Raw genomic sequence first — 24,422 nt, 5'->3', positions numbered from 1 at the left:
GTTTTGACTTCTAGGGCCCAGTCGCATTCCCACTTGACGCAGAGCTGGTAGCCTTGACGACTGAGAAGGTCGTGTTTGCGGAGTGTGGCCTCGTAGACTTCCTGCATGGTGCGATCGGCGTGATAGATGGGATGTCGGTCTCGATGGGTCGGGAAACAGCGTGGACATCCGTGCCATAGACATCCGTGGAATTCGTAGACGGTTCGAGTGGTCGGATCGTATCCGTCCACGAGATGATTGTCCAGTCGGATTTCACCTCCGTTTCGCACGGTGCGGATACGATCGCCTTGACCCGTGCGTTGCAACGAGTGTTCTTGCCAGGCTAGCCATTTCAGGGCTTCGACGGACTGATTGGATCGGGCACCGTGCCATCCTCTCGGGGGTCTGGAGGCGATGGTGTTGAGCGGGACGAGTTTCTTGCGCCAGAATCGGTTGCAGGCGGAGGCGATGGTGATGCATTTCTCCATGGGGTCAAAGTCGGCTTTTTGTTTGAATTCTTGCCGGAACTTTTGACAGCCCGCTTTGAGGAGTTTGACGTCCGACTCGCAGTAGGCTTCCATTTCTTCCCTTAGTACGAAATGGTAGTGGTCGTTGACTTTCTCTTGGTACCACTGGTCGAATTCGGCTTTCTTTTTGGCGGACATGCCGTCGGGATCGTACATGTCTCGCGGTGGCATGGGACCTTCGTACTCTTGATTTTCTAGAGTGTTGAATTTGTGTGGGAAGAATCCTTTACGCAGTTCCTGGATTCCGAAGGTGGCGGGAAAGTTGGCCAGCGGGAACGGGAGAAAGCAGAGGGAATCTTTGAAAGTCAATCTGTCGGATTTTAGGGACAGTATCTTGGTGCCGACGGTGATTGGGTCGGTGACTTCTCGATGGGTGGCGTAACAGTGTTGCAGGATGAACATCCCGTCGTAGCCTTTGAGATTGTGAAAGAGGACGATGACGTTCCGTTCGTCTCCGTCCTGGTCGACGGCGAGGGATTCGAGGTGTTCGAACATGTCGGCGGTGCAGTTGGACCCGTAGAAGGAGTGGCATATCTCATCTTCGTCGTCTTCCAGGCAGAGTAGAATGGGTGTCTGATTCCCTTCGGCGTCGGTGATGGCTTCGTAGTCGCAGTACACTTGAAGGGGCGGGTCTTTGTCTACCCAGACTCGCGTGTCTGGATCGTCGGGTCCGGGTTCTTCGAAGGGTCGCCCGTTGACTTGGTCGCGCGACACGCGTATCTTTTTGGGCTCGTCTTCGTCTTCGGGGATGCGTTGGATGTAACAACGGTGCGTCTCCAGATAGACTTGTTTTTCACAGATGCTGCATTCGCCCCATCCGCACTTGTGACCACGGGGACGCCCTCCTCGCTTGTTCTTGCGTTTAAGCTCGTAGACGTGACAACACTTCTCACACTTTTTGTAAGTGTTGCAGATGGAGTGTTTGCTGTGACTCTGGACTTGCGAGTGAGCGTCGTAGCATCGGTCTCCGAAGAATTGTCTGTGACACGATTGGCAGATCTTGGTGGGTTCGGGAAACTTGCCTGGAGCTAGGGGTCGTTTTTTCTCGATGAAATCGGGGCAGTCTTTTCGTTTGCAGGCGGTGCACCATTGACCGAGGCAGGGATGATGACGAAAGTCGTCGTGATCGTAGCCTCGATTGCATTCGTCGCAGAAGTAGGATTTGCCGAGGAATCCCTTAAACGAATTGCATCCGTCGTAGTGATCGCCTTCTTTGATGAGACGAATGATCTTATCCGAGGGTTCGGGTCCCGCGTAGATGATCATGTGGGGTGGGTCGATGGACATGACTTTGAGCTGGTAACCAGGTAACGCTTTTTGAAATTGTTGCAGTTCGGGAATGCCGCAAGGTCCTTCGGGAACGTTGGCTCGACGGTGGAGGTCTTTGGCCAATCGCTCTTGGACGGGTCGCCCCTGTTTGAGATTGTGGTAATCTTGGTCACGCGAATTCTCGTTCGCGTCTACCCAGGCTTTCATGGTGACGATGGCTCGGGCGCAGCAGAGAGTGTCTTTGTTTCGGATGGTCACGCGCGACCGTTTGACGATTCCCCGCACGGCGGCGCAACTCGGCTTGTATCGTTTTCCGTTCCCGCTGCCACGACCTGGGGTACGTATGAAAGTGGTTTCCATGGTAAACGTGTCGTCGGGGGTGAATTCTTCGTTGGAGTTGAGTTTGGCCGCGAGAGACTGGAGATAAGTGTTTAGTCTTTCACTCCCTTCTTCGAATTCGCGCACGGTGAAGGTGGTGGACTGAAAGGCGTGCGTGAAGGCACTGGACTGCATGGTGAAATGGACCGTGGAGTTGGGTGTCAGGGTAGGATCCTGAGCGATTTGTTGCTCGATGGATCGTTGAAGGGCCTGAGTCAATTCTTGGCCTAGATTGTCCTCGCGAGTCACGTCTCTGTGTTGTCTGAGCGTGGCTTCGTACCGTTGTTTGTTGAGGACGTTTCGCCAGCGACGTCGAGCGCCTACGGGTCTTAAGTCGAAGTCTAGGAGGGGGCTTGTATTGCTACCACCTCCGGTTTGGAGCGTCGCTCGGTCGTGAGCCGGATCAAAGATCCAGTCGTCATCGTCGAAGGGGAAGGCTTCGTCGTGGGTCCGTCTGGTCTGTAAAGACAACAAACACAACGTTTTTTTTTTAATTAGTCAGTTTTTTATTATCAGTAATCCAATAAGTAGACGACAACATCTAATGCCTTCCTGAAACTACTTCCTAGATAGAGTCTCTTTTTCTCGTTACGCTTGTTGACATAATAACCATAGAAAGCTGGAAAATGAGATCTGCCTCCGTAATTAAATCTACGTGTATATTTCTGTCTTTTGATTTGTATGTGACCGTGGCCCCATTGTCTTTTCAGTTCGGCGTAATCCAAGATACTTCTGTGAAGTTTGTTCAATAGTTTATTGTTCCTTCTATCGCGTATGCTTTGCCAAGTTGCTAAGTCAAGTACGTAGCACTTCAGTTCTTCCGGTAGCCAATCCCAGTAACTCTGCAATAGAGTGGGAACGATTTCTTAACTACCTATTATGAGCATACTTAGCGGAGCGATAAGCGACGGGGTTAGATGAAAGTCTTTTCTATGGGTACCATTCCTGGCCTAAACAACCCTAACAATACGGTTCTTATACAGCTGTCGTATTGGTCTACGTAGGTTCCGTACATGCGCATTTCCCTATTTCCATTTCGTGGGCATATCCGTTGAACCACTTTGATTGGGCCATGGTCCCATGATGCTTTGATCTTGGCGAAGGTGCGTATCTCGTTACAAAGCTCTCGCCTGATTAAACGTTCGCGTGTCTCGACGAGAGCCTGGGCCTCTCGTAAATGGAGAATGTAAGTTTGCACCTCGGGAGGTAACCAATCCCAGTAATTCTATGAAAAAGATTAGGGTTAGAGTTCTAAAGATTACTTTCTTACATAGGGTGCATGTTATACTCACTGATTCATATTGATCCATCAGTTGGTTCATCTCCTCGTCGGTCAGCTCCTGTGCCATGGTTTCTTCTTCTTCTTCTTTTGAGCGCTCGATACAAGTTGAATAACTCAGAGTGACTCGAACGGACCCACTCACTCATTTTTATACACGCGGTATAATGGTGTCCAGTCTCTTACCGTGAGGGGGTAACCCCTTACCAAACATGGTATAAATGGTGTCCAGTCTCCTACCGTGAGTAGGGGGTGGTAGGGGGATACCCCCTATCCCCTGGGTCTGGGTAACACGTGACTTGGTCTCGATCTGTGATTGGCTGGACGGATCTTCATAGAAAGGAATCCGCGTCGTCGGTTCGCCACTCTGAGTTTTTTGAACTTGTATTGAGCGCAGTCATGGCCTTGAGAGAGATTGGACTACAAAACCATGTACCTAGAAAGCCTAATATTACGTATGAGGAAGCCATCGACCAGATAGACGCACCCTGGACCCGATTTTACGAGGAGAGGAACTTTCCTATCCGGGATGTGTTGGCGGGTCGACGATGGATGATACACATCCAAGACTCTAGTCAGCTCGAGGTGATGCTCCACCAAATCTTCTTTTTCATGGACGTGCAAAGGGAGAACTGGACGCGGAGTCATAGCATGTATCGGAGAATAGAGAAGTGTTTCGCGAAAACGTTGTTTAACGTGATCCGTACTATATACAAGAACCTTGTATGGGACGTGAAGGTGAAGCCGCCCGTGGACCGGATCACGTTTCACAGACTGATGCTGTGTTACGGGTTCGAGCCTTTCCAGACCTACTGGACTCGGAGACAGAAGAGAACAGCGAAACGCTATGTGAACGTTATCAATTTTTATTACCGTACTTTTAATCAATGTGACCAAGTAACAATGCGATCGATGATCGACGCGAACGATAGATTACCCAACGTGTAAATAGTTGTGAAATAAAAAAATCAGAGTGTGTTTTTTCTTAGTATGGGTCCTGTCCGTTAATCAGTATGGCTTCGGCGACTCCTCGTGGGTATTCGTCGATCCATTGAAAGAACTTGCAGGTACGCTTGGGACATTTGAGATAGAGCCTGTCTGGGTTGGACTGGGAGTGGGAGGTGGCTAAGACCAGGGATTTGCTGCATAGACATCGGAAACGAGCGGGGTCGATGTTCCTGTAGCAGGGGTGGGTCTGTTCTTCGACGCGTTTCAGGTAAGCGTCCACCTCTTTGACGCCACAGGTCACATAACACTTGGTGTAGAATCTGGAAGAGGGGCATCGGTAATATTCCCAGGTACCACCGTCTGGGGTTTTCACGCTTCCGTATGTCAGGGGTACCATACAACGCGGGCAAGTGGGATCTTGGGGTTTCAGTTGGGCTAGGAACTGATCGGGGTCGAATTCCTCCCACACTTGGACTTCGGTGGATTCTCCTCGGGCATCCACTTCAGGGGCTGCTTCCAGGAGTTGCACGGTTCGAGGAGGTGAGTCTGAGAAGATAGAGAACGAGTTAGTATCCCAACAAGGTGTTTTCACGTCGCATGGTTTGTAGTTGTTTACCTTCTACTTCTCTTTCTACTCTCTGGGGCAAGAGCAGTTTCAGTTTCTTTTTGGGCGATTTTTTCTTCTTCCTGACGGGTTCGACGTGTGAATCCATGACTTCTGCTGAAAAGTGACTCGTGATGGAATGCGTGGTTCGACTTTATGGGCGTTTTTAACCAATCAGTGACGTGTGGTGTGATGGGATCATGTGACGGTCTTCGTTCCGATTGGCGGGATCTGAAGTGGGCACGTGATCCGGGAAAAGTACGGAGTGAAAGTGGATCCACGGCGCGGGTATAAAAGGAGCCCGTGGGACGCAGCGAATCATTCTCGACTTGCTGTTGACGCGGTGATGACCTGTAGGATTTTGGATGAGACAACAGTTGAATCGAGCTTCCGACGTTTTGGATAGAGTCGAAAAAGAAGGCGAAAGACCGTTACACGCGAGGATAATTGACTTGGAGTTATGTCTTGTCTCTCCTTTGTACTATAGGCTCCAGAGGCACTTGATAGACTGGGGTGTGCGTGGTTGCTATCCTCATTTGTCGGGCTTGGATATCACGAAGCGAGCGGATCGAGAAGGAAAGAAGTTTAACGAGTTTGTCTGAGGGTGTCAAGATGACTTACTATAGCAACTCGAACCAGATTCGGGACCTCGTGGAACAGATCGTGGATCTGAAGGTACACACTTTAAGAGATCTCGACGCCATTCCGGATGTCAGAGTGGACATGTACATTTTTGACAATCTCTTCGAACCGTCAGGTCAAATACCCGATAGTCTGTGGTCTTTCGAGCTCTTGATGAGACGTCGTCCTGACTGGGGTGGTACGATTTTGGAGATGATGAAGAAGAACAAACACGTGTTTTTGTTCTGCGGTGAGTGGTGTCGCGTGATGTACCGAAGTGGTAGCGGACAATTCAAATTCGTTCATTGTCGGGATCCCACCCTGGACACCGAGCGTGCTTGTTTAATCGCCACGGATCACCTCTCGTACCTGATGGCCGATGCCATCCGTGATCTGTTTGAACCCTTGCGGTTCGCTTGTGACCTGTCACGACGGGTGTTGGAGAACGACGAGAGTCCCATGGTGAAGGAAACACTGACGTTCAATAGGTGCACTTACAAGGAAACATGTCTGAAGTTGGAAGAGTTGATCTACGATATCATGCGTCAGCGTGATCTGTGGAAGCATCGGTTTTTCTTCCGTGCCATCGAGGCCGCGGAGGATGACCTGTGTGGTGAGTGTAAAGAGAGTATGCGTCAAGCATTCTATGTGAAGGGGAACGAGGAGGAAGCCCTGAAGTGGAGACCCGGTAAATGTGATTGGAGAAATTGTAAATATTATGCCATGGATACCTTTGAGGAAGACTGTGATGATGAGTACGGTCAGGAAATGTAAGAACATGAACTATGCCCAGTACTTTTCAGATTCGGACTAAGTCTTTTTCGCCTTCTTTTTTGTTTAGCCAATCAGAGTCGATCTTTTCGTAAGAACCAATCAGGCACGACGTTTTTGTACATATAAGAAAGTGTGAATAAAGAATTGGGTTCAAATCTTCATGTCTCATGTCCTGAGTTGGTTGATCTCTAGAGTGGGTACGACCATGAACGATCGATGGTGTTGGACGACCTTGTGTTCCAAGTGCACTAGTGTCTACGAGCGATACGGTAAGGGTGAACCCCTCCCCGACCTTGTCAGCGATTCACCTTTGGAGGTGTTTGACCATACCGACGTCGAACCCAACGTGATGCGTTTTGTCGTTTATATCTTGTGGTTGAAACGGCAACCCGATTCATTTAAGAAGTATCTCGAGGTACGGGAGCAACGTTTCGAGTTGTGGAGACAGTGCGTGTACAAACTTTATCGACTATGAAGAAAGGTCAAAAGCCGCTTTCGACCGGAACGTTACTGGGACGGTACCGGGATCCTTCCAGACCCGGTAGTCTAGGCGGTCTGACGCGGTTCGCCCAGGCCAATAAGATCTCGGTACGACGCGCTCGCGAGGTCCTGCAACGGGATTTGGGGTACACGCTGCACAAACCCAGACGTCGTCGTTTTCCCACGGTCCCGGTGGTGGTGTTCGGCATCGACGAGCAGTGGGCGGCTGACCTGATCGAGGTGATCCATATTTCGAGGTACAATCGAGGGTATCGTTATCTCTTGACGGTGGTGGACGTGTTTTCCAAGCACGCCTGGGTCCAGCCCTTGAAGAGCAAGACGGGTAAAGCGGTGACGGAAGCCATGGCAAAGATCCTGAAAGGCGGTAGAAAACCCATCAATCTCCAGACGGACGACGGGAAGGAATTCTACAACAAGACGTTTCAGGATTTGATGAAGCAGAAAGGCATTCATCATTTTTCGACGCGCGGGGATACGAAATCCAGTGTGGTGGAACGGTTCAATCGGACCCTGAAGGAACGTTTGTACCGCTACTTCACCGTGAAGAATACGATGACGTATGTGCCCGTGTTACAAGAGTTGGTCCGAGGGTACAATCGATCCTATCATCGCAGTATCAAGATGGCTCCCGATCAAGTGACTTTGGGCAATAGCGAGGACGTGTGGGAGACTCTTTACGGTAAAAAGAAAAAAGGGACATTGAAGAAACCGCAACTCAAAGTCGGGGATCGTGTGAGACTGAACAAGAAGTTCCGTCAGTTCAAGAAAGGGTATTTACCCGGATGGACCGAGGAGGTGTTCGTGATACGCCGAGTGCGTCCTGGGAAGGTCATCACGTACAAGGTGGAAGAATGGGACGGTACGGCGGTCGAGGGCACGTTCTACGCGCAAGATTTACAAAAGGTGAACGTGAAAGACGACGATCTGTTCCGCGTCGACAAGATCGTCAAACGAAAAGGGGATAAAGTCTTGGTGCGCTGGAAAGGTTGGCCAGTCAAGTACGACAGTTGGGTGGATAAAAAGGGCTTGTACGTGACCCAAAAGCCCAAGACGAAAAAATGAAAGACTTTTACGTGCAACTGATGAGCAATGCCAGCACGAGCGAGTTCCCGGACAACAAGGCCCAAAGTTTCAAGAACCGTCTGCCGAACCCGTTGCAGTTGAGAGAGTCGGGATGGAAAGTGGGAATCAGCGACCTCTCGTTTCCGTCCGCGACGCGTAAGATGGGTTTGAAGAGATCTATTCTGTTTGAATTCTGGTGGATCGATATGGTGAACGCGTCCATAAACCTATACACGCGGGTCTCTTCGGTGACGCGAGAAGGCGATTTGGAATTCACGCCGAGGAGTGGTACCGAGTTAATGAACATGATACGAGATCGATACCTGCATAGGTTGAACTCTCGAACGGATGTCGACGTGACCCTGTACAAGAAAGACAGTCCCAACGAATTACTGTACACGGTCATGCATCGGGCCGAGCATGGAGAATGCGTCCTGGACAATTCGAGAACGTGCCGCAGTCTCCTGATCCATGGTAAACGCGTCTACCCTCAGATGAACATCGGCATCGAATTGGCCCAGAGGATGAAATGGATCAAGATGGGAACGTTACAGAACGGACGACCGGGTTACGTCTTGGGACCCCATTTGAGGAAAGAATTTCCCAATGGAGTCGTCCCCACGGCCACGGACTTGATCATAGGACAAAACGACGGGGACGAACTATTTTACAAGATCGACACGGACACCTTACATTTGAGTTGTTTCATCAATTGGGTCTTCACGGACCTGGATCGCAGTTACGCGGAAGCGTTCGGTCACGAGCGTCGTTCCTTGTTCGTGTATTCGAATGTGGGACAGAGTATGGTGACGGGAAATAAAGTCACGGACCTGTTGAAACAAGTGCGTTACGATCCGGACGTGGTCGACCTTCAACCGAGACACATCCTATATCTACCGGTGCGTACGGGCGTTTTGGACATTATCGAGACTGAGGTGTCGGAGGAAGACGGACGACTGGTGGACTTTGCGTCGGGTGTGACCACGATCACGTTGCATTTCAAGAGAGAGGATGAGTGATTTTTACATCACTTTACCCAGTCACAGCAGTAAGAACGAGTTTCCCGAGAACAAGGCCAACAGTTTCAAGATCAGGTTACCCAATCCCTTACGCCTGGAGGGACATGGATGGAAAGTGGGGTTGTTTAGCATCGCCATGCCGGATGACCGCGTGAAGCTGACTTCCTTGATGTCGAACCATGATAAGAAAGTCAACTTGTTCTATTGTGCCTGGAGACGCCTTGAACCTCGAACATCCAAGGGGTATTCGTATGGAAACGCTTACTTCGACACGGATGACCTCAAGAATGCGATTTACCACGTGGACGGTGTTGGACTCATGAAATCCATGATCGCCTTTTTCGAGCGACAACGCATCTTCAAACACGACGGACCCAAATTAGGATCCAAATATGTCGGAGACGACGGGAAGAGAACCTACATCAAGTTCAAGTGGGACGGGGAAGACCTGGTCACGGATAACGAAAACATCGTACGTCACGGAGCGGATGTACCCGCCTTACTCATCAATGTCGACCTGGCTATGAAAATGGGATGGCTCCAAAAGAGCAGCAGCGGTTACGTGCTGGGACTTAACTTACAGCTCGAATTCTTCAATGATGAAATTCCCAACCTTAGTGTCCGCGATGGGGATGTAATTGGCTCGAATGGGGTACCTGTCTTTTGGAAGGTCGTAACCTTTTCATCGAGGGGAGTCAAATATTTGAGACTCAGCATCCATTGCAATTGGCGTTTTATGAACCTGAACGAGGCTTTTGAGGCAGTGGTGGTGGGAAACAAGTCGCGATCCTTACTCGTCTACTCGGACGTGGCTAGAAGTGGCGTGGTGGGAAATCAAGTCACGGATTTACTGAGAGAGGTCAACTTGATTCGAAAAGGCGCCGGTACTCAGTACTTCGAACCCGCTCACATTCAATATATTACCGTGCGCAAAGAGGTACTGGACATTATAGAGGTGCAAGTGGCAGAGGCAACAGGAGAACTGACGACCTTTGGAGCTGGCAATACGATCGCGACGTTACACTTTAAGAAATCATGATCGGTGGAGCTTTGATACGGTTTCATCCCGACGGATACCAATCGGGGTCTGGCATATTCGGCCAGGTTTGGAAAGGCATCAAGAAACGAGGTCTCGGCATTCTCAAGGACGTTCTGAAGGAGACGGCCATCGAGGGTCTGAGAGGTTTAAATTCGGGCGGTCAAGGAGGAAAGCCCAATTGGAAAGGTGCACTCGCCGGGTTGAAGCGGGGAGCCATACGCTCCGGGAAACGTAAAGCGACGGAAGAGTTCCAACGCGTGTTGGGTGGTAAGAGAAAAAGAAAAGACCTGTTTGGATCATGATTCCCATCTACTCGAGACGCGTGAGACGTCTCCCCGGAGGGATACGCACGTATAAAGGGGGTTCGCTCTTCCAGAGACCCTCAAAACTCCCAGACTACCGTTGGGTAAAGTCAGCACTGGGAAGGAGACGGAAAAGACGACGTAGACGACGATGACGGACCTGGTGGCTCACGCTAGGTCGGCGGGAGTTCGTAACCCCCGCCTGGACATGTTCACCACACCTCCTACGGATCTCAGCATGTCGTCGCGACGTGAGGTGAGAATCAATCCGTTCAATACGGGGATCAACCCGGTGACCTTCCAAATCGATCCTCAAGAAGACTTCATCGACATGAACGAGAGTTTCTTCGAAGTGGAGTTGGCCGTCAAGACAGCTGCCGGAGGTAATATAGCGCAAGCGACTACCGTCGGACTCGCCAACAATCTGGTCCACACCCTCTTCAAACAGATCAATGTGAGATTGAATGGGACTCTCATCAGTCCCCAGACCGATACTTACCACTACAAAGCCTACCTCGAAGCGCTATTGAACCATGACCGAGACGACGGTGAATCGATCCTGACACCCGAGGGTTGGTACAATTGTCTCGGTGTACCCAGTCGCGGAGAAGGCGACGTGATGACAGGCAACAAGTTGGATCCTGCTCACAACGATTACAAAGCTTTATCCCAAGATCTCAAGAACATGGTTCAAAGTCGAATTCAGTTTTTGGGTGGAAAGAAAGTGACCTTGAGGTTCAAACCTTACCTGGAAGTGTTTTATCTCAGCAAGTTACTGGTACCCGGCGTACAGATCCAGATTGACATGTACTTCAATGCCCCCGCTATGTGGACCATCCAATGGGCCGGTTCCGATACTCTCAGACTGACTGAAGCCGACGTGAAAGTGAGATTGTTCCTATCTCAAGTGAGAGTGACTCCCTCGGTGTACCGAGAACTCATGACCAGCATGAAAGGCGGAAGAGTGGCCACTTACCCCACGGTAAGAGGTGAAATTCGTACTTACTCGCATCCCAATGACAATCGTCATTTCGAGTGCAGCAATCCTTTCCACAGTAAGCTACCTAATCGGTTAGTGGTGGTGTTGATGAAACAAACGGCCTTCAATGGAACTGTGACGGTCAATCCGTTCAGTTTTGAACAATTCAATCTCGTTTCCATCAAACAACTGGTGAGAGGTGAAGAGTACCCCTACGAGACCTTGGAGCTCAAACACGACGATGACAGTAAAGATCTGAGAGGTTACCAAAGATTCCTCAAAGCCTCGGGAGCCTTGTGCAGAGGAAAAGGAAACATGGTCCGGAAAGAGGACTGGGGACACGGCAAGAGATGCAACCTGTTTGTATTTGATAACACGGCCAATGGATGTTTGGACAGTCCAGTGTTGAACCCCAAGCAGGAAGGTGAACTGCGTCTGGTGATCGATTTTGGAGCCAATCCAGGCACAAACCTGACCATCTTGTTGTACGGCGAATTCGAGAACATGATAGAGATCAACGAGAACCGAGTCGTCCTCTACGACGTATACCAGTGAGAAGAAAGAAGAAGAAGAAAAAATGGAGACAGTAGCCTTGAATAATTTGCAGTTGGATTATTTGGCCCGGACGAATCCGTCGCTCTGCTGTGTTTTTTACGGCACGGTCCCTTGCGATCGGCTTCCCAGGACAGTCCCTCAAGAGGGACCGACCGCTTACATCGTGAACACGGACCCTCACGACAAACCGGGCATGCATTGGATCGCTTTGTGGGCTGACAAGAACAAGTGCGAGATCCTGGACAGTTACGGTCTACCGTTGGACACGTACGTCACCACCGGACCGATCCAAGCCTGGTTGGACCGTCATTTCAAGTACCAGATTCACAACGGCAAGAGTCTACAGTCCCTGTTCAGTCAGAGTTGCGGTGATTACGCCCTGATGTTCCTGATCGACCGAGCCGAAGGTCGGGACATGAACGAGTTCTTGAATCGTTTTAAGAAAAACGAGTTTGTGGAGAACGATCGTAAAGTAGGGCAGATGTTAGAACGTCTGATCGTGGACGAGTTGGATTGGCGCAAGATTTGTAAAACCCCGTGTCACCAGGACACGTGCGGTTCCTCCCGAGGAGTGCGTCATTTGTTATAAAGTAAGCTGTTCGAAATAAAAGACGTTCATTTTTGAGAAAAGGACGTTGCGTAGTCATGGCTCTTCAGTTTCAAGGGCATAGACATTTGGACAACGTGATAGCCAGGTTGGAAAAACGCTACGGAAAAGCGGGTAAAAAGACGCCTCAACCCAGTGCTTTCAACATGGTCCGAAAAAAACAACCACAACCCGCAAGAAGAGTCGCTCTTCAACCGGCTCCAACGGCTCCAACGCCTCCAATGAGTGTCCTGGACACCGGTGCATTACCAGCGACCGTGACCGTGCGTAGGAAACCCAAGAGAGCCGCAAGAAGAGTCGCTCTTCAACCGGCTCCAATGAGTGTCCTGGACACCGGTGCATTACCAGCGACCGTGACCGTGCGTAGGAAACGCAAGAGAGCCACAAGAAGAGTCGCTCCAAAGGCTCCAAAGAAGGGAAAAGCGTGGTACGCCAAGAATTTCCAGGCGAAGAAACTCGTGAAACGCAAGAGTCGCGCCAAACCACCCATCTGTTTCAATCGTAGAACCACCCTCTTGAGTCTGTTGAAACGCATCCCAGCCGTCAAGACCACCTTGGTCAAGTTGATCGGATAAAAACGGAACGTCTCTAGACCCTGGACCATTTTTTCAAGATCATGGAACGGCGCAAAGCGTTTCAATTTCACACGCCGTCGAGTTTGTTGATAGCGGGTCCGTCGGGGTGCGGCAAGACGGTGTTCACGACCAAACTGTTGTTGGAGAACGGCGACTTGTTCCAACAAACACCGAAGAGTATTCACTACTGCTACGGATCGTGGCAAGACGGTTTCCAAAAGCTCAAGAAGGGTGGAGTCAAGTTTTACGAAGGCATCCCCGACAGCGACCAGTTACCCCGATGGTTTCCTGGCGGGGGTGTGTTGGTCTTGGACGATCTAATGGACGAGGGCGGTAACGACAAGCGCGTGTTGGATCTCTTCACCAAACACTCGCATCATCGGAACATCACGGTGATTTACCTGTGCCAGGATCTATTCCCCAACGGAAAATTCGTCAAGACCATTTCCAGAAACGCGCATTACATCGCAGCCTTCAAGAACCCTCGGGATCAGTTGGGGATACGAAATTTACTTCTGCAATCGTTTCCCACGCAATGGCAAGAGGTGTTGGACACGTTTCGCAAGGTCACCGATCGACCTTACGGTTACATGCTATTGGATCTTCATCCAGCCAGTCAGGACGATCAACGCGTTCTCAGCCATGTGTTAAAAGACGAAGGATTCGTCCGATGCCATCAGTTTGCAACCCCATCATGTTGAGGAGCGAGGTCGAGTGGTTTCCGCTATTCATTCACCTGTGTAAAAACAGGCTCAAATACATCATGAATCCCCACGAGCTGGACTACGAACCGATGAGACAGGTCACGGAATGCGAGAGTTACCGTCAAGTACGGTCCATCATCAACGCATATAACGGTGAAGGTTTCGATTATTTGGTTCATAAACAACGAGAACTCGCCGAGAAGAAGATAGAAAGAGAAAGGTACATGGATAAAAATGAGCTCTTATGGTAGTGACGATTTCAACTTCTCGGCTCTGGAAGATTATTCGCCTTGGGGGACACCGGCTCGGACGAGTACTCCGATTCCGCCTGCCGCGGGTGTGGGTGCGAGTCTGAACACGCCTCCTTCACCGCGATCGTCACTGGCGACACCGCCTCTGCCCAATGTCTCGCCCGTCGGAGTGGGCACCGCTGGCTCGGGTGCACCGCAGACCAACGTCACGGTGGGTGTCGGCAGTGCTGGATCGGTGTTGCGCGCCAATGTCACGGCAGGTGTCGGGGCACCCAGGATAACAATGTCCACCCCTTTGGCACGAGCCGTTCGAGGAGGGAAACGACCGAGACGCGTCCCGCGTCAAAATACACCGACGTCCTCCAGCAATTCCGGAAGCCGCAGAAGAAGTAGCGCTAGTGGTAGCGGTGGAAGAGGCAGAGGCAGAGGCAGTGACAGAGGTGGAAGTGGAGGCGGAGGCGGAGGCGGAGGTGGAGACGGAGGTGGAGGCGGAGGCGGAGGCGGAGGCGGAGGAGGTAGTGGTGGCGGAAGTGGCGGTGACTCCACACCGCCTTCGTCGATTCGATCGGGTCTTTCTCGAGCTCGAAGAAGAAGAAGGAGGAGGCGAGGAGACCGTGTTCTCGACCAAGCCCAGATGCAGCAACAATTGGAAGAGATTTTGCGCCAACAACAACAGACGGCCGCGGGTCGACGAATCGCAGGCATCACCACGACGAATACGATCACGACTACCTATAAGAACGGACAACGTCCTACGGTGACTCGCAATTCGACCAGTGTACGAAACTGAGAACCTCACCAAGCTAAAAAGAGTCATGAGTACTTTGGTCTGTTTATTGGATCAACCTTTCAACACCGTGGTGGATTTGGATTCCCTGAAACGTTTGGACGGACTGTACGCTTTCTACCACAAGTATTGGTGGTGTCGAAGGCGGATGTTCGGTTACTACAAATTGTGCAACGCCATTCTCAACGGACTGGCCTTACTGACGGCGGCAGCGAGCATCGTCGTGGGATCCGTGTGTAAAGACGGGTACGCGGCGGTAGGATTGACGGCTCTCGCCGCCGCGCTGAAAGGATGGAACGATTTCAAGAAGTATTCGCTCAAGATGGACATGACCCAATTCGCTTACACGACGTACGAAAAGACGTTGACCGAACTACGGAACTACGCTCTGGGCGGTGTGGAGGAATTGGATGGGTTTTTGGTCAAGATGCAAACGTTGGACGACACGGTGACGGATTTCGCACCTCCCACGTACGACCGATACGTTCGAGACTACGAAACACGATTCGTTCACGCACCTCTATAAGAAGGACGTGTGATCCCTTCGTGAATCATTTAAGGTGGAAACCCGACATGGTGAGGAGAAGTCGAAGGAGACGACGGCGAGTGGGAGTACGTAGAAGAAGGAGGACCCAAACGGGAAAAGGGTTTCTCGACAGTTTAACTAGCGGTCTAAATAGAGAAAAATTGAAACAAGGATGGAAGCATTATTCAGACATTCGAAGAAGAGTGACTCCACGACGGAAAAGTGGTTGGATGAATAATTGGATTCACTGAAACGTTCAAACGTGCCTCTATAAAAAGACGCGTGATCACCTGCCTACGTCATTCTAGTAGAAAAGTGAGTACGTGTAAGAACACGGCATGGTGGTGAGAAAGCGAAGGAGACGACGAGTGGGATTACGTCGAGTGGGAGTAGGAAGAAGGAGGAGGGTCCAAAGGGGAAAGGGTCTTGGTAAACTGGTCGGCACCGTAGCCAAGACGGTGTTGAGCCTTCTCGAAGACTTGTGAATAAAAGAGCGGGACGAACCAACCGGACGTTAGACGCGAACGATGAAGCGGTTGCGACGACAACGTCATTTCTTGACGCGCGTCCTGAAAGAAGCCAATCGAAATAAACGTCAACGGATGTTGCAATACGCCGACAGAGATCAGATCAACGCCATCAGCGAGATGGTTCTCAATTTGCTGAAAAAGAGGATCCCCATCGACGTCACGACTTATGGGAAACTGAAAAGACATAAAAAGGTTTTGCGAGAAGTGGGTAGACGCAAAAACTCTCTCAAGCGTCGAAGAGAGCATCTCCTGAGTCAGAACGGAGCGGGGTTCTGGAGCGGATTACACGGTTGTTTCAAAGCATGTTGTGTACGGTGAAAGGACGCGGCGAAGACGGTTACCCGCTGGAGGGGATCGACGTCATACCCAATTTCCCGCCGAGAGAAGAAGAGTCCAATACCATTCCTAAACTCGTGCAGTTGTTGCAAGACGCCAATCGTCGCGAAGCCCGATGGAAAGACTCGTACGAGTACTTGAACAAGAGGTACCACGACCTGTATCAAGAATACATGACTTTAAAGTTCGGTGACTTCTGCCAAACCTGTCAAACGAAACGAGATACCACGCCGCCCGGTGGGTGCATCGAGTTGTGCAGGGAGTGCGGTAAAGGCAAGCGAACCGTTCAAAGTCTTGAACTCGAGTTGGAAAAGAAAGACGAATCCATACGGTACTGGCAAGACTGTTACGAGACGGCCTTGAGAGAATTGTCCGAGTTTCCTGACACGACCTTGAGTCAGAAGGTATGAACGAAGTCATGATGGTGCCCGTTCAAGAATTCAATCGTCTGCAAGATTATTACAAGGGGAAGATCAGCCAGAATGCCTTGTTGAACAAAGCCGGACGTCTGGCCGCCGAAGAACATCTCATCCTGAACGACAAACGTATCCCCGCCAGCATGGCCGTCAAGATGACCAAACCCCTGGCCAACGAAGAAGGGAAACTGGTGAAACGTATACGGACGGGTAAAAGCGGTCCCATCTCGTACCAGGGAACGACAGAACCCGAAGGCATGGTCGACGCACCCGTCGAAACTCTGTTGAAACAGATCCTCAAGGGAGTCAACCAACCAGCCGCAGCCCCCGTGATCATCCCGCCACAACCCCTTTCTACGACAGGACTGAAAAAGGAGCTGAAAACCCCCATACCCTCCACGTCAGGTTTTAAAAAGGAGAAGAAAACCCCCAAACCCTTCAGTCCATTCGAACAGGTCACGCTAGGTAAAACTCCCCTATCGTCCAAGAAAAAAGCACCCATCTCCGATAGAGCCAGACGTGTACTGAAATCACTCGGTATCGACTACGACGACGGTGGTTACAGTCCCAAAGGCAAGGCAAAGAAGTACAAGAAAGTCAAACCGTCAGCCGCAGAAAAGTTACAAGCAGGGTGGGAAGATTTCGAAGACCCCTGGAGAAGGGGACTAGACTATGACTCGGATTAAGAAGAAGGGAAAAAAGGCGCCTGCACCCCCGAAGAGAAGTACCCGACGTCGCCGTCAACGAGGGTATGGGTTCGACATCCAAAAATGGTTGGGCAAGACCGGGATCGAGTTCCATTGGCCCGGTTATCAGTACATGGGACCTGGTACCAAACTGAAGAAACGTCTGGCGCGTGGAGACCCCGGGATCAACCGTCTGGACCGACTGGCCAAACAACACGACATTGACTATTCCAGGGCCAAGAACTTACAGGACAAATGGAACGCCGACACCAAGATGATCCAGGCCATCGACAGATTACCCGGACGTAAAACCATGACAGAACGCATTGTTAAGAAAATCATGCAGGTCAAGAAACGTTTGAAATTGTAAAACCTTTATTGTTGTTATAATTAAAGTTACACACACGCTTTTGTTGTTTTTTTCAAAAAGAGTCTCTTTTTCTTTAAGTCGAAAATAAATAACGTTCCAATTGATCCATAAGTTCGTTGGTGACTGGGAAATGACAACGGTTCTGTTCTACTGTATCTTCGCGTTCAAACTGCGCGAACCCGCGTCCCATGTCATGAAGCATGGATGCCATCTGATCAAGCTCACTAGCTATTTCCATGGTCATCTCTTCCATTTCTTGTTCTTCTCGTACTCGTTTCATTCGGTTTTCTTCTGCTTTCTTCCTATTTTTCCTGATTTCCGAAAGTCTCCGTTGTACAGGATCCTCGGGTTCCGCTAACATACGCTCTAATTCCTCTACCAACCCTTCATCAGGCTCAGAGTCAGAGTCAGAGTCAGAGGAGAAGGAATAAGACAACCGCTTCCCACGGCGTTTCGGTGGGGGTAATACCTGTGGTGCTGCAGTGGTATTGGAGCGTCCCATGTCATGAAGCATGGATGTCATCTGATCAAGCTCACTAACTATTTCCACGATCCTCTCTTCCATTTCTTGTTCTTCTCGTACTCGTTTCATTCGGTTTTCTTCTGCTTTCTTCCTATTTTTCCTGATTTCCGAAAGTCTCCGTTGTACAGGATCCTCGGGTTCCGCTAACATACGCTCTAATTCCTCTACCAACCCTTCATCAGGCTCAGAGTCAGAGTCAGAGTCAGAGGAGAAGGAATAAGACAACCGCTTCCCACGGCGTTTCGGTGGGGGTAATGCCTGTGGTGCTGCAGTGGTATTGGTGGATGACGGTAGTGCTCTTTGTGGTGGTGGTGATCTTAGTGTCACTGCTCTTAGCGGAAATGGTGATGGTAGTGATGCAGTAGTGGTGCTTGTGCTCTTATCGGCGGCGGTCGTGGTGGAGGCGTAGGTGATGGCGCTTTCATTAGAAGTGACCGTGGTGATGGATGATGATGATGATGATGTTATCGAGCAACCCGGAAACAAACCTCTAAGAATTTCATCCGGATCATACATATCCTCATTCCTTACCTCACACCTCTCGGCCCTGCGTCTTTTCTGTTCGCGAACTTTCTCGGGGTTTTCCGCGGGGCGCCTGAAATCCGTTAACCCTATACGGACTCTAAACAGCTTCCGAAGAATTTTCTCGTGATTGTACTTAACCCCATTCTTCCTTTCTAATGATTTTATAGCCTCGCCCGCAATGTGCTTAAACCGTACCTCACACCTCTTGGCCCTGCGTCGGGCACGATATCGTCTTTTCTGTTCGCGAACTTTCTCTGGATTCTCCTTTTTCCACTCTCGCGCGAACTCTCTTCTTCTCACTCTCTGTCGTTTCAATGCTGCAGCGGAGCGGGCAGGCATGGTCTCAAAAACTTCCACAGTTAAAAAGCGCTCTATACACATACAAAGATGCAGAGTGAAGAGCGAACGACGCGGATTCGCTTTACGCAGATCCGTTCAACCAATCACAGATCGAGACCACACCCCCTCACGGTAGGAGACTGGACACCCTTTATACCGCGTGTATAAAATAAACGAGTCGGACCGTCAAAGGCACTCTGAGTTTTGAACTTGTATGAGCGCCCATTACAGAAGACTGTGGAGACTCTCGTTGCTGTGGAATCTCAAAGGACCGAGTGAGTATAGCATGGAAGTATTAGAGCGGTGTGATTCCGAGTTGACTACCTTGAGAAAGCGAGTGCAAGAGTGGATGAAGGATGAAGAAGAGAATCGAGAGACCCCGTTATACAATGTCCTAGAAACCCTTTTAGGTTTCATTGGGGTGTGCCTAGACAAACTAGATCTTCTGTTCGTAGAGACAAGTTTATGGGGCGCTGACGAGGACGAGATCAACAATTTAGTAGCCCATGTAGACTTTGCACGTGACGCTTACAGACAATTGCTTTAATTCTAGCCATGGAACAACCCCTCCATTGCCATGTGTGTAAACAAACCAGACCTTGCTGCCGCCGACCAATAATAGAGTTGAGTCAACGTGGGACCCACGAAAAATTCGTACGCGCGCTCACGGGACCGCTGAGAGAAGCCTGGGGACTGGGGAGAGTCTGGGAAACCTGCTGCAAGACCATCTATGGGAGCATTTCAATTACGAGACCCAAAAATATGCCCCCGTCTTCCTGGGAAACAGTTACGACCAGGCCATGTCACGGGTCAATCATGTAAAATCGTTCCTGTAATATGGGCGCCAGTCATCAGGACTAGGCACAAGTCCCGCAATGTAAAAATTAAGTCCTGGTGTATCCAATTAAAAAAAAAAAAGTTGTTTTTTGCTCTATTTTTCAGACTCCGTGTCTCCATTACGTGCAAGCACTCCAGACGATGCAAAAATCACATTCTCTCTTTAAAGGATCTTTATTAAAATGTTACAGGCATGGATAAAAATGTTTTTTCACTCCTCTGATTTTTTTACAATTTGTTTGATAAATGCTCGGTACGCCAACTCGTCTCTGTTGTCCCAAGCGCTCTTCCACTCTTTCCATCCGTCCTCAAATCCCTCCGGCAACTTCTCCAAACACACGGGGTCTTTAAACGAGATGGACTGGTCAGCAAGCATCTTCTCAGACAGCATTCTTCTGAAACTCAGCACCTCATCCGCCAGCTTCGTCACCTCTTTCTTCAGGAGGACATCCATAGCGTGAGAAACGGCGCATTTCATCATCTTTCCAAGAATACCGTCATGAACAGCATCCATCACCCTCGCGGCAAGTTCTTCTTCTATCTCCTCTTCAGAAACCTCCACCTTCGTCTCGCTCTCCTCTGAGGACATCTTCTAGTCGTCTAGCTCAAAACAACTATACTCCTTCCACACTCGCGCAAACCATTTTATTCCCATCCAAACCTCGATTTCATGCATATGACAACCTCGAGTTCAGGGATTGGCTATCGCCTTATTTGGGCACGCGCGTGACCTGGGATGCAAAAGACTGCTGACCTGTGACGTCACTGCAGACGCATATTTTGATAACCCCCTAACTCATGAATATATTAATGAGCAAATCCGGCCCTCTGATTGGTCGAGAGCCTTTTTTAATGATATGCACGGCCTTCTGATTGGCTACGGCCCACACAAGCGTCCTACACTACTTACAAAAATCGTCCAAAACAAAGAGCAAACTTTTAAAGTGTGTCAGCTGGTTTAATTTGTTTCTGAATATTTACAATAACTTTGACAAGTCAACACTGTAATTTATATCTACAAGGGCGCCTCACCACTGAATCATATCACAAAGTGGATTGTAAGTGAAGTATGATCATGGCAGTAAATTTTCCAATTTAAGCAACTGGAAAGAAGAAGCCTGAAAAAAAAAAAAAAATCAGGGCTTCAACGGGATTATACTTCACTTTCATCTACTACCGCAGTTCAAATATGAATTATTTCATATATACTTCACATCATTTCACTCACGGGAAGATATGAACTCAATTAATTGACCTCGCTCCCAATGTGTGGCTTCATAGCTTAGTTGGTAGAGCATCGCACCGGTATCGCGGAGGTCACGGGTTCGAATCCCGTTGAAGCCCTGATTTTTTTCAGGCTTCTTCTTTCCAGTTGCTTAAATTGGAAAATTTACTGCGATGATCATACTTCACTTTCATCTACTACCGCAGTTCAAATATGAATTATTTCATATATACTTCACAAAGTGGATTGTGTTTTTCTTTGCGGTATAAATTCTTATTAAATTTTGATATGATTTGGGCTTTAGCTACACTTGCATAATTGACGAGACCAAAAGACTCTAGACTTTTAATTTAACGGGAATCTAATAGTCACTGCTGGGATCTCTGCAGTCCTTTGTATTTAGGTAGGCGACGTCGACCTACAAAAATCATCGAATACAAAAGAAAAGACTAATGAATTGTGTCAGCTGCTTTAATTTGTTTGTGAGTATCTACAATAACTTTGGTTATTTCTACTAAAGCCAACCTTGTAATTTAAATCTACAAGAGTGCGAGACTATCGAGTCATATCACAAAGTGGATTTTGTTTTTCTTTGTGGTATAAATTCTTAATGAAGTTTGATATGCTTTCGGCTTTAGCTACACTGACATACTTGACGAGACCATAAGAATCGAAAGTTTGTGCCTAGTTTTCTGTTCTCACACGTCAAGTGCCATGATTTATTTCCAGTTTTCTGTATTGTTTCTGGTGCTGAGTTTTATAAGAGTTTCTTGGAAAGCTGTGTCGGCATTAGGTAGGTTTCTGTTTTCTTATTTCTTCATGATTCGAAATCTCTGAATCAAGAGAAAATTGCCTGAATTCAATTTTGATATTCCCCTGCTATGAATACTAGATATCATAGATACACAATATCTTGGGTTTGACAAGAGCAATCGTTGTAGATCTTGATGTTACAACAGATATACGACGGTTTTAAAATGCTAGCAAAACACTCCGAACCTCACGCGGATGAATACCACGAGAAAGAAATGAGGACTAAACTTCTGTCTCGATCGATACCGTCTCTCGTAAAATCACTATCTTTTATGTCAAACTGGTACATTTTACTGGACTCTATGCTTATAAAAGTACATGAAACAGTGGAAATGGATCATACACAGCGCCTGAAAGATGAGAGATCTCCCTTAAATCATGAAAATCCGAATATTTTTTGCTCACACCTTGAGCGTTTTCTATACCAACCGAAGCCTTTATTTAGGCAACGCCGGACAAGCTAGATTTCGCTCTGTTTGGTCGGCTTTCTTGTCAATTCTTTTGTGAAGCATTTTCTAGAATATTACTTTAAAAATAGCCCTCTTGTTGTTTGTAATTTATAGCCATGCGTAATCAAGACGTTTGGAAAGCCGATTGCAAATAAGGCTCTTAAAAACCACGTAATCAGAACTTCGAGGGCGACGTCGCCGGAAGTGTGTGAGTTACACTGCTTTATGGAGATCACGTGTCAATCATACAACTTTGGTCCTAAGGAGGGTGGTGGTCACGTGTGTGAGCTGAGTGACTCTGAAGCTATCAGAAATCCACTGGACTGGACTACAAGACAGGGGTTTATTTACGGTGGAACAAAGGTGCGACGCATCTGGCTAAGGCTTAATCATAGTAACTAAGGTAGTTAATGCAAGTCCTTAGACGGCAAATGTATTTCCGCCTGCTGTTTCACAAAACATACTGCAGCGTCAAGACTTTCACTGTTGTAAGCAAGTTTTTACAGCATGACTGAACATTTTTTCTTGTTTCATTTCAACCAAAGAATCCATGCTCAAACGCTGTGTGTCCTGTTAATTCCCGTTGTTACTCAGACTTGGAATATGACACATATCAGTGTGTATGTGCAGCGGGATTTACCGGTAACAAGTGTCAATCAGGTAAGCTGAATGTGTGTCTGAACACGTTAAAATTATATAACTATACTGAAAACTGAACTCATACCAGGAAAAAGTCCAACGCTAAGGTGGGGGAGGGAGGAAGTTTTATTCGTTTTTTAAGCCATTTTGGTATGACTTCCTAACCGTTTTAGTAAGAGAAGGAATCAATTTTAATGGAGATTTGGATTACTAATATACTTTCGGCAAAATATCTTGAATACTGTAACAACAACAACAAAAAGTTTCGGCACGATTAGGGTACACATTTTCAAATTCTAATCTTAGTATGGTGAATTGTCTATTTTGATCTGTGATTATGCAAGGGTTACTAGATTTGCAGCATAAATTTGCAACTAAAATGAGACGTCTCATTTTTACCAGTAAATACTCTTCCAGAATTTTTCGCCTAAAACTAGAAATTGAAATTGAAATTTTTCGTAGATGTGGATGAATGCATACTGGGAATGAACGACTGTCACGTGAACGCCACGTGCAACAACACGGAAGGATCGCACAACTGCTCGTGCAAAAATGGATTTACAGGAGATGGGTTCATGTGTGAAGGTGAGAACACTAAGTAACTATAGCATGATAGATTCAAGGCAAATTAATGTGACTGAAATGTTAATCAAAGTACATCTTTAACACAAAACAACAAAGCACAATATGACATCACGGTGGTGTTCTCCAATATTAAAAATATCTGTGCTTTGTGGTATGAGTTCTTCTCTTATTTAAAATTACCCATTGCCTAGGAACAGCAAAATGCTTGTCGTCAGAACATTCTATAACAATTCGTAAATTGGGCTAAACTACAATACAGATTGTTCCCGTCTATTTTTTGGTGTTTTGCCGAGTCGCGATGCTCGATGCGCGCAAATTGGAAGGCGCAGAGCGTCGATAAGCTCACGAGCAAAGCAAGTCCCGCAAGAAAAAGCTTGTCACGCTTCATAGAGCTTGATACGATGATTTTGCTCCGATGGCGCATTTGGTTCAATTAGAACGAAAAGTTATATTTAACGAAAAAATATATAAGGACGTCTTCTGTCTTCAAAGTCTTCGCGCTCGCAATGTATGAAGCATTCGCGATTGATTATGGTCTAAAACGTCGAGCTTTCCTCAAGGGACGAGAATGATTTCCCGTGAAGTCCGTGAAAAGCCACGTCCCAAATGCACTTTTGGGAATGTTGAATTTTTCTAGCAACGCGGTATTCTGCAATGCTACAAAACCACCAACACTTCCTTCTTTCTTCTGTGATCTGTTCTACATTTTGCTCGCAACGCCGCATGGAATAAAACACCAAGTGCAGTCCAGAAGTGCAGAGTTCGATTATCTCAGCTGATTTATATTCTCTTCTACTTCACTGTAGCACAAAAACTAAATGGGAGCTGTACCGAGCTTCTTGAAAATGGTTTTACACCCAGTG

At 48.3% G+C, this 24,422-nt stretch overlaps 1 protein-coding gene across 1 annotated transcript; it reads left to right on the top strand.

The window, feature by feature from the left end:
• Positions 1–12,798: 12,798 nt before the first annotated feature.
• On the top strand, positions 12,799–14,422 carry LOC145467621 (uncharacterized). The gene has a single exon (XM_081451200.1). The coding sequence runs from the start codon at positions 13,060–13,062 to the stop codon at positions 13,717–13,719; it is 660 nt and encodes a 219-aa protein (XP_081307326.1). The 5' UTR covers positions 12,799–13,059; the 3' UTR covers positions 13,720–14,422.
• The last annotated feature ends 10,000 nt before the right edge of the window (positions 14,423–24,422 follow it).

This window comes from Orbicella franksi, chromosome 2 (genome assembly GCF_964199315.1).
Source record: "Orbicella franksi chromosome 2, jaOrbFran1.1, whole genome shotgun sequence".
Lineage (NCBI taxonomy): Eukaryota > Metazoa > Cnidaria > Anthozoa > Scleractinia > Merulinidae > Orbicella > Orbicella franksi.
Note: the sequence above shows the minus strand (reverse complement) of the source record. Positions and strands in the feature narration are given on the sequence as shown.